The following is a 10,807-nucleotide window of genomic DNA, read 5'->3' as shown; positions in this document are numbered from 1 at the left end:
CACAAAAGAAGAGGGCATTGACTCCCCTTTACAAAACAACACTCAAACCATAGCATCCAACTGTACCTTCAAGATAGGCCCTCCCAAAAATCTCTCTAAAGGAAGAGCTTTTTCAATGCTTCATAGCTAAGTGATTGCATTTCAAAACTCTTTCCTTAGCTTTTTTTCCTTTCTACACATTCATAGTTCATAATTGATTGTTATGTGTGCATTATATAAAGCGCTTTGCCAAAGGATATAAGTTTTGATATATGGTGAAGAACGTTCAAAAGAGAGAAGAAATGGCATTATTTTTTATGAAGTTTTTGCTGATGATTTTGACGTTGAAGCTTGTGGTCATGGCTTCTCATGACTATGGAGATGCTTTGACAAAAAGTATATTGTTTTTTGAAGGCCAGAGGTCTGGAAAATTGCCTCCTAATCAGAGGGTCACTTGGAGAAAGGATTCGGCTCTTCGTGATGGCCTTGAGTTTGGTGTAAGATCAATATTTTCTCTCTTTGATCGGGGTCATTATGATACAACCTTCGTTTTTAGTCTTTATTTCTATCTACAATCAAGCTTCTATTCTAACCATTAAATTTATTATTATCTTTTTTATATCATATAAAGTTTATTTGTATTCTCTCACTCTTATAAATTATAAAAGATTATATATTTTCAACGTTATTTAAATGGGGTTATCACTTTTGAAAATTAATTTCAATGATGACGTGGACATACACTATTATTTTATAATATTTTATTGGATAGATATGCCAATAATATCCCTCACTATATTGTCATAATAATAATGAGGAGAAGAATAACAAGAATAATAACATTCCTCAGTCAACTCGCTCCCTCTAACTAAACATTACAAATATATATATATATACATACTTTTTGTCAAATTGACTGGACATACAATAATCTTAATTTAAACGATTGAATTTAGTAAAAATTTGATATACATATGAAATCATGAAGTTTTATACATATGTTTTATACCTCTAGAAAATTATTTTTATCATCAATGATTATTAATAGTTAAGTTCTTAACTATATCCTAAGTTCTAAGCCTATGTGAGGAAAAACGTAGAAGAATATATACGTACATATAAGACTAATATATTATTGTTTAATATATAAAGATATTAATTGTTAGGAGAACCTCCTACGTTTTAGATATATAAAGGTCACCATTCATCCTCTTTTCTGTAATCATTACGTCTAATTTTTAATCTTCATAATAGTTACAATTGAAGGTATAAAAGATATGTTCTTTGAAGTGAAAAGTCTAAGATTTGAATCTCGTGTCCATATTGAAACTATAAAGAAAAAAAGAAAATAGTTCATAGCAATTAAATATATTGTTTAGCCCCTAAAAATGTAATTTTAATTTAACCCTTTATTTTTGGTGAAAAATTAAAATTTATATGCAAATCTTAGAAATTTGGAGATAGACTTAAAAACATTTAATATACATTATTCTTCCTCAAAATTTCTTCTAACTTTCCTCAAAGTATAATGGTTAAGTATAGTCATACTCACCTTTGTCGATTAAAAAAAAATCATAATAATAATAATATTAACATGTGACCATGTTTAATTATCTTCCTAAAATTTTCTTTGGGTATCTTACAAAGTACTATACACATAAATTTGACAAACTAAAAATAATGAAGGTTTTAAGATGGATGGTTATAGGTTGACTTGGTGGGTGGGTACTATGACGCCGGCGACAACGTGAAGTTCAGTTTTCCAATGGCGTTCACCACCACCATGCTTTCATGGAGCGTGTTGGAGTTTGGGAAAGACATGGGTTCGGACCTTCCCTACGCCATGGACTCGATCCGATGGGCCACTGATTACTTACTCAAAGCCACCTCCGTCCCTGGCTTTGTTTTTGCTCAGGTTGGCGAACCCTATGCTGACCATTTCTGTTGGGAGAGGCCCGAAGATATGGATACGCCCAGAACTCCTTATGCCGTCAGCAAGCAGTTTCCGGGCTCCGAAGTCTCCGCCGAGATCGTTGCTGCGCTTGCTGCCTCCTCCATCGTGTTTAAGCCCCTTGATAGAGGCTACTCTGCCAGGCTTCTTAAAAGGGCTAGAATGGTGAGACGATTTTGCTTTTGTGTGAGCTCATTTTTCTCACCTTATATTATATGTGATTTAACAGGTTGACGATAGAAGTATAGTTTTTTAGAACTTTTTTTTTTCTAAATAGAGATGCAAATATAGCAATCACGTCTAAAGTATTTGCAAGTATAACATAATGTAAAAGAATTTGCAGATATTACAAAATTTAGATTCAATTCTCGAAGTCTACAAGTGATAGACCACACTAGTAGAAGTCTATCAAGGATAGAGTCTAATACGAATAGTTTTTGCTATATTTGCAAATCTTTAAAAATGTGCTATACACTTAATTATTATCCCTAAAAGTGTTACCCGATGCAATAACCTTTATATTTAAATATGGCGCAGATCTCACATTGGAGAGACCCTTTACTCTTTTTATAAAATAGACGAGTTACTATTTTATTTGTCAATATTGGTTTTAAAATGGAATCTCATGTTATCTAATATGATATCAAAGCTCATAAAACTCATATGGACATTCCATCTCCACCATCTTGAGAAAGAATGTTTAAGATCCCCATATTGAAAAAAATGAAGATGCCTCATACTGATCTACCGACACACATTTGATAATTTAGTTAATGACACTGGTTTTTCTTTACTCAATTAGAGTTGTGAGTAATACATATCTAAATTTTAAAATGTGTTTTATAAATTAGAAATTTATTAAACACACAATTGAAAGGGTAGGATAATAACATATTATTTATTTTAGAATACAATGAATAACCTTCTATATGAGAAACTACACGTCTTTGATTGGTATGTTATTTGATATCTATTTGGTTTTTTATTTTTGAAAATGTTAGACTAAATCTTATCAATTAAATCTTAGAAATAAATTTTAACTCATAAGAATTCAAATTCTTCCTTAAACAAATGCAAAACCATACTAAGATTTATGAGGGAACAAACATGATTTTTTTTGCTTAAAAAAATACTAAAAACAAAATAGTTTCTTTAAGAAATGTGAAACCATGTAGACCCCTTCCGGTAACCATTTAGTTTTTTGTTTTTGTTTTTTAAAGTGAAACATATCTCATCCACATTTCTTACCATAATTTGCATATTTCTTAAGTATAATAGTTAAATTCTTAGTAAAATTCCAAAAACAAAAACAACTTTTTGAAAGTTACTTTTTTTAGTTCTCAAAATTTGGCTTGATTTTTTTAAACAATTGATAAAATGTAGTTAAATTCTTAGTAAAATTCCAAAAACAAAAACAACTTTTTGAAAGTTACTTTTTTTAGTTCTCAAAATTTGGCTTGATTTTTTTAAACAATTGATAAAATGTAGTTAAATTCTTAGTAAAATTCCAAAAACAAAAACAACTTTTTGAAAGTTACTTTTTTTAGTTCTCAAAATTTGGCTTGATTTTTTTAAACAATTGATAAAATGTAGATAACATAGGAAGAAATTTGGGAATAGAAATAGTGTCCATAGACTTAATTTTCAAAAATAAAACTAAAAAATAAAATAGTTACCGAACAGGCCTAAATTAATTTGATTTTTTTTTTTTTTTTTTTTGGTGGTTTAGGTTTTTGAGTTTGCAGATACTTATCGAGGGTCTTACAACGAAAGTCTTGGAAAATGGGTTTGTCCATTTTATTGTAATTACAGTGGCTATGAGGTATGTATTATATATACACATTTCTTGAAATAGTTGTTTTGAAATATAATAAAATAAACTAAAATACTTATAAAGATAAGAAAATGTCACAGTTCATCAATCACGTTTGACATTTTGTTATATTTATAAATATTTTCAATAATTTCTATTTAAAAACTTTTTCCTAAAATAAAATATTTTCAATAGATAATTTAATAAAAGAAAAAGTTAATTTAATTATCCATGTAGGACGAATTAATATGGGGAGCTGCTTGGTTATTCAAGGCAACAAAGGCTGCATTTTATTGGAACTATATCACTAAAAACATCAACAAAATAGAGAATAACCCTGCTGTCGATTATGTGATTAACTCTAAAAATAATAATGCCCTTCAATTTCAACATTATTCTGGTGGTAGTTTTGCTGAGTTTGGATGGGATACCAAAAATGCAGGGATTAATGTCCTCATTTCTAAGGTATATATTTTCATCGTTTCTCAATTTCATTATTATTATTCATATTTCGGAGTTTAATTTTGGTAAATTTGAATCTCTAAATTTGATGAATGATTAAGAAATGAGTTATGCTAGGGTTGATTTAAAAAAAAAAAAAAAAGATCGGAAAGAATGATTAATTTGAACCTAAACTTAACGAATTGCTTTCAATTTCATCCCTTTTAAATTGCATACTTAAATCGGTGTACTAAAATTTACACTTTCGATTAAGTTTTCATTTATTCATACACGCCCAATGTCACGTACGGTTGATTTATGGAAGACATTTATTTATTTATTTTTCTTTTTTTAAAATCAAATCATCTAGTCTCACCACCATCATCATGTAAACCTCTCGAACCTAAAGCCAAACTTTACTTTTTGGGTTTTTTTTATTCAAAAGGAAATTTATGTCGGCAACAAGTACCTAATATGGAGCAACATGTCGCAAAACTTTTCTGAGATGATTGAAATAGAAATAATGTAACTAAAAATGTAAATGGATACATTTATGAAATTGGATATGTAAATAGATTAAAATGAAAGTTCAAAGATTATTAGAACGGCTAATTAAGATTTATTTGGTAACTATCCATTTAGTAATCATTTTATTTTTTATTTTTTTTTTAAATTAGATTTATTGACTACTTCCACCTCTAAATTCTTTCCTTTGTTTTCTACTTTTCAACAAAGGTTTAGAAAACAAAGTCAAATTTTGAGAGCTAAATAAAAGTAGCTTGAAAATATTGTTTTTGTTTTTAGAATTTAGCGAAGAAATCAACCATTGTACTTAAGAAATATGCAAATTATTGTAAGAAATGTGAATGAAATACACTTAATTTTTTTTTAAAAAAAATTAAATGGTTACCAAACGGGATCTTGATTTTTAGTTTTTGTTTTTTTAAAACTTAAGCCTACAAATCTCACTTTCAGTTTGGTTTCCAAATTTTGTCCGTTACATTTTATGAATGTTTTTAAAACCAAGCCAAATTTTAAAAACTAAAAAAATAATTTTTAAAAATTTATTTTTGTTTTTAAAATTTGTCTAAATACTAAATCATTTTATTTAAGAAAGATGTAAATCATTATAAGAAATGAAGGATAATGAGCTTAATTTTCAAAAAATTAAAAACAAAATCAAAATAGTTACTGGTGCAAAAATTGATTTTTTTAAAAGAAAAATGAAAATACTTTGACCCAATTGTTTATTTATTGTAGTTTGTGATGAGTGGAAATGATTCTTCCAACATGTTTATTAATAATGCTGATAAGTTCATATGCTCAGTTCTTCCTGAATCGCCCTCTGTATCCGTCTCTTACTCACCAGGTAATTCATTCTCTCTCTCTATTTTTCATTTAGTTACAAATTTGGTAGAAAAATAAGAAACCATTTACACAAAATAATTTTTTTATTTGGTTAATAGAGACTAATAAAAAATCTATTAGTGTCTATCAATTATAGAAATTAATATTAGTCTATTTTTTATACTATGTGATTGATGCTGATACGTCTATCATTGTTTTTTTTTTTTTTGTTATTTCTATAAATATTTTGATATTTTTTCTAATGTGAAAATTTTTCTACAAATTTCACATAAAAGATAATTTAGACTTTCATAACGTTAATATGCAATAATTTAGTGAATTTTTTACGGCATAGGATTTAAATGTTAAATTACTTCAAAATTTGAGAAGGAATCAATATCTAATTTTGAGATTGATGATTCTATGCCATTTGAATGATGCGCATTTCAACAATGGCTGCTATCATTATATAAAAAAGGAAAAAGAGGAAATGTAGTTTTTAACCCTTCATAATAATGTAAACTAAAAGCTGTTAAACATAGCCCATAAAACTATAATAGTGAAAACACTAACCTTGTAATTCAACCATAAATTGTATTATATAGTATACCATACTTCAATTAAAACATAAAAAGTTTAAGTCTCGTTTGGTAATAATTTTATGTCCTATTACAAGGTGAAGGATCGAACCTCTAACTTCTAGGGGAAAAAAAAAAAGATCATGCCAATTTTTTTTGTTTGAAAAAGCTACATGACGTGGGTCAGTAGATGCATCGGATTATACCAACTAGGTTAGCACAATCTTAGCATCTTCATCATATCCTACTCATTGATATTCAATAAACATGAGAGAAGATAAAAAAGATGGAGGTAAGCCCAATAGTTTTTTTTCTGAAAAAAAAAGCCCAAATATATTAAGAGCAAAAGAAGGTGAATTGTAATGCTTAAACAACTTTGATAGGTAAGACCAACACGCAAATATCTTTCCAGAGCTATGTAATATTATTTGATGATTTCGAGAAGGTAATTCCATTACGTTCATTCTAAATAGTCTATAAAGTGGCTACGATAGAGTAATTATCACTGAATTAAACTCGTTTTGACTAGTATCTAGTATTTATAAAATTTAATTTTTAAAAACCAAATAATTACTGATTGGAATGAAAATGCTAACCCTAGATTTTTAATGTTGGTATTAATATAGGTGGGCTTCTATTCAAACCTGGAGGAAGTAACATGCAGCATTCGACAGCCTTATCTTTTCTTCTTATTGTTTACTCAAATTACTTGAATCAAAACAAACGCCTCCTTCATTGTGGAAATAATGTTGTAGCTTCTCCATCTCGTCTCCTACAACTTGCCAAGGGTCAGGTATATATATATATTTCTTCAAATAACAAACTTAAGCCACTCAATTTAGGTTAAATTGCAACTTCAATCCTCAAATTTTTAGATTTTTATTCTATTTTGATCATCAACTTCCTTCTATTCCCAATAAATCTCTAAACTTAAAGAAGGAAAAAAGGAAAAAACTTCACATACATCCTTAAACTTACCCTTATGTGTCTAATAATTTTTTGAATTTTTAGTTTTATTTATTTAATTTTGTGTCGAAGAAGTCCTTAATTTATTTTTTAAAAAAAATTAAATTCCTAATCTATTCTATTAGGAAGAAAGTTCAAAATTTAGAATTAAATTTGGATATAAAATTTTAATTTTAAATCTAAGACCTCGTTTGGTTACCATTTAGTTTTTAGTTTTTGAAAAGCAAGTGTATTTCCCCTCAATTTGTTATAAATGTTTTACAAATTTTTTTAAGTAAAAGAGCTAATTTTTTTGTCAAATTCCAAAAACAAAAACAAAGCTTCCGTTTAGTAACCATTTCATTTTTTTAAATTAAGTTTATAAATACTCATCCTACCTCTAAATTTCATGCTTTGTTATCTGTTTTTTTTTATCTATATTTTCAAAAACCAAACCAAATTTTGAAAATTAAAAAAAAATATATAGTTTTTAAAAACTTGTTTTTTTTAAAAAAAAAATTGACTAAGAATTCAACTTTTGTACTTCAAAAAGATGCAAATCATAGTGAGAAATGGAGAGAAAATAGGTTTAATTTTCAAAAATTAAAAACAAAAAACGAAATGGTTAACAAACAAAACATTGTTTTTCAAAACTATCTTTTTTAGTTTTCAAATTTTGGCTTGATTTTTTAAAATATTGGTACAAATCAAAATAGATAACAAAAACAAGAAATTTTGAGTTAAAAATGATGTTGTTTTTCAAAAATTAAATAGTGAACAAAGGAGGCTTAGGAAGATATCATCAATTTGGCGGCTCTTTCGTGCAAAAAAAAAAAAAAGATCCTCTCTTTTTGTAATTATGATGCTTCAACAATGGCCATCAATTGGAATGTTTTTTCTCTAGTCTTTCATCATGTATATTGTTGTAGTTTGAGCTTTCCTCGAGTTCTTTGTCCGTATATAACTCTCGATATCTTTTGATTAATGCATTGCTTGTAGGTTCGGGATATGAGAAAGATGATAAAGATGTGTCAATCTAGTTGAGATATTCTAGTGTAGTTCTAATCTTTCTCCTTCTCCTACAAGTACCTTGTTAAAAAAAAATGTTTCAACTTAGTTGAGATGTTTGGGTGCGTCATCCTGACCCTAACTTTTCCAATAGTTTTTTAATTAAAAAAATTAATTTTGAAAATGTTTGAATATATTATGAACAAATTAGACATAAAACTAAAAGTTTATGGAGATGGACTTAATATTTTTGGAAGTCTAGAGACCTAACAAAAGATTGAAAGTTCAAAGACTTATTTGATATTCTTAAAATTTAAGGTCATGTTAAACAGAAAATTGAAAGTACAAATATCTATTAAACAATCTTTATGTTAAGAATCTTATTCAATACAAAATTAAAAGTTAAAGGCCTATTAATTAAAATATTTATAAAGTTCAAAGTCATATTGGACAAAAACTAAAAATTCATAAACTTATTAGATATTTTTAAAGTTTGAAATCTTACTAGTATACAAACTTACGGAAATGGTATTAAGTCTAGGGAGTTGGAGTTGTGAACTCCACTAATGTAAGGAGTTCGTGAACCCAACAATTAAAAACATCAATTTTATGTTTTATTAACTTCTTACCTGTACTCTGACCTCCACGATTTTATAAGTTTAATTCATTCTAGCAAACACTCTTTAAAATTCAAGAACTAAACTTGTAATTGAGTGACCATGATATATTTGTAGGTGGATTATATACTAGGAAGCAACCCATTGGGGATGTCCTATATGGTGGGTTATGGTAAAAAGTTCCCACAAAGGATCCACCATCGTGGCTCGTCATTGCCATCCATGGCCAACCATCCAGAGCCCATTGGATGTGCAAAAGGGAAACCATTTTTTCAAAGCAACAATCCAAACCCTAATTTGCTAATTGGAGCTGTTGTTGGAGGACCTGATTTCAAAGATTTTTATGCAGATTCTCGACTTGATTTTGTTTTTTCTGAACCAACTACTTATATTAATGCCCCTCTTGTCGGTCTCTTGGCTTACTTCAAATCTCATCCTAATTCATAGATTTTACATACTATTGGCTTTTAAATGTAATGTGTATATAATAATGGAATATTTATATGAATCTATGTATTTGTTCTATTGTTATATCTATTTGTTATATTATTGTTTTTCAAAAAAAAAAAGATATATCAGAGTCAGGGATCAATAAGTATACCACGATATTCTCCATTGGGATTAATGATAAAAAATTTCTTAACATGAACAGTAACACTCGACTTTTTCCTAGAACAAACTTTGGAAGTTATTGTGCATGTAGGGTTTAGAAAATATAAAGTTGGACTGAAAATATAGTTAAAAACAAGAAAATTCACAAATACTTTATTAAATAAAGTAACAATTTAGTTTGTTCGAAATCCCTTAAATAATAATTTAAGTCAAAATAGAAGTTTCAAAACGGAACGTTCGACTTATTTTGAGGCTAGTCCTTATATTCTTAAATAATTCAACAAAACAAAGGAAAATTCTTATAAACAAGAAAATCTCAAAAATATTTATATTTTATAATAAAAATTTCAAAAATATTTTATACTTTTGAAACTTTTTACTATAAAGTGTAAATATTTTTAATATTTTTTATATATTTAAAAATGCCCCCAAAACAAAACCACCATGTAGAAGCTCATGACCAAAACAATTCCCTAGGCTCATGCAGAAACAACCTGTTGTTGGGAATGTTTTAGAACTCGCAGTTCGTAAATTTTGTGTTAAACATTCTATTTATCAATAAAGCTATTGATGCATTCTATTATGAAAATTCAATAAACATATCCATCGCTATAGTATGAATACTTTAACTTTATGTGGTGACATAAACAAGATCAAGTTAATAGTATATAGCTTAAATGGTCTATAAGTATATGGATGAAATTGGGTATCTCATCCTGGTAACACAATTGGATGCGACCCATTTTGTATAGATAATACAAATGACGTGATCCACAGATCATTCTTGTAGAGACATGTGAGTGAGGACATCCTATGCAACAAAATAATCATTTTTTCTTTATAACGACCATTTACTGTTAAAACTGACTATTTCATACTTAAATAAACTAGGATAACTCGATCTTAATCTTGAGCTAGCTATGAACTCATGTTTATTCAGGATTATCCTTTGATATGCATGGATGAGAGTGGTCCAACAGTACAGCTCAATAAGCCTTCCATTTTGGGATAAGACCGGATGGATAGCTGGGGACATAGCCCTGCAAAATGAAATCCACTCCTACTCATTTTAGGGTTAATAGATAGGTTGTTCTCTTAAGTGCTGATTCCAGGTCTTGAACAATCGGAGCACCGTCTTCTCATGGTAGAGAAGGATATGATTCATGAATAGTATTATGAATCGAATTGTTCATTAGAGGGTCAGTGGGAACTTAAGGAACAAGATGTATTTACTGGGGTAAAACGATAATTTTGACCCAGCTGTAATTACGAACGACCTATGAAGGATCAACTTAATGATTATGGTTTAGATGGATAGAAATATATATACAGTTAGAAGAGTGCAACTATCGAGCTATAGTGGTGTGCTTGATAGTTAACAAATAGTAATTAATTCAAATTAAAGAGTTTTAACGAATTAATTACAGATCGTTGGAGCTCATGATCTGTGGTTCATTAGGTCCATCTACTAGCTTATTAATTTAGAATAACGAATTGAGTATTGATGTATGAAATT

The 10,807-nt window shown here is 28.3% G+C and overlaps 1 protein-coding gene across 1 annotated transcript; it reads left to right on the top strand.

The window, feature by feature from the left end:
* The first annotated feature begins 281 nt into the window (after positions 1-281).
* LOC120092995 (endoglucanase 4-like) lies at positions 282-9,126 on the top strand. Its single transcript, XM_039051281.1, has 7 exons — positions 282-476; positions 1,688-2,095; positions 3,660-3,752; positions 3,981-4,208; positions 5,445-5,553; positions 6,736-6,902; positions 8,797-9,126. Exons 1-7 carry the CDS (start codon positions 282-284, stop codon positions 9,124-9,126), a joined length of 1,530 nt encoding a protein of 509 aa, XP_038907209.1.
* Positions 9,127-10,807: the final 1,681 nt, after the last annotated feature.

Source organism: Benincasa hispida, chromosome 12 (assembly GCF_009727055.1).
Source record: "Benincasa hispida cultivar B227 chromosome 12, ASM972705v1, whole genome shotgun sequence".
NCBI classification, from domain to species: domain Eukaryota; kingdom Viridiplantae; phylum Streptophyta; class Magnoliopsida; order Cucurbitales; family Cucurbitaceae; genus Benincasa; species Benincasa hispida.
The sequence above is the reverse complement of the archived record's forward strand: the minus strand, read 5'-3'. Positions and strand labels throughout refer to the sequence as shown.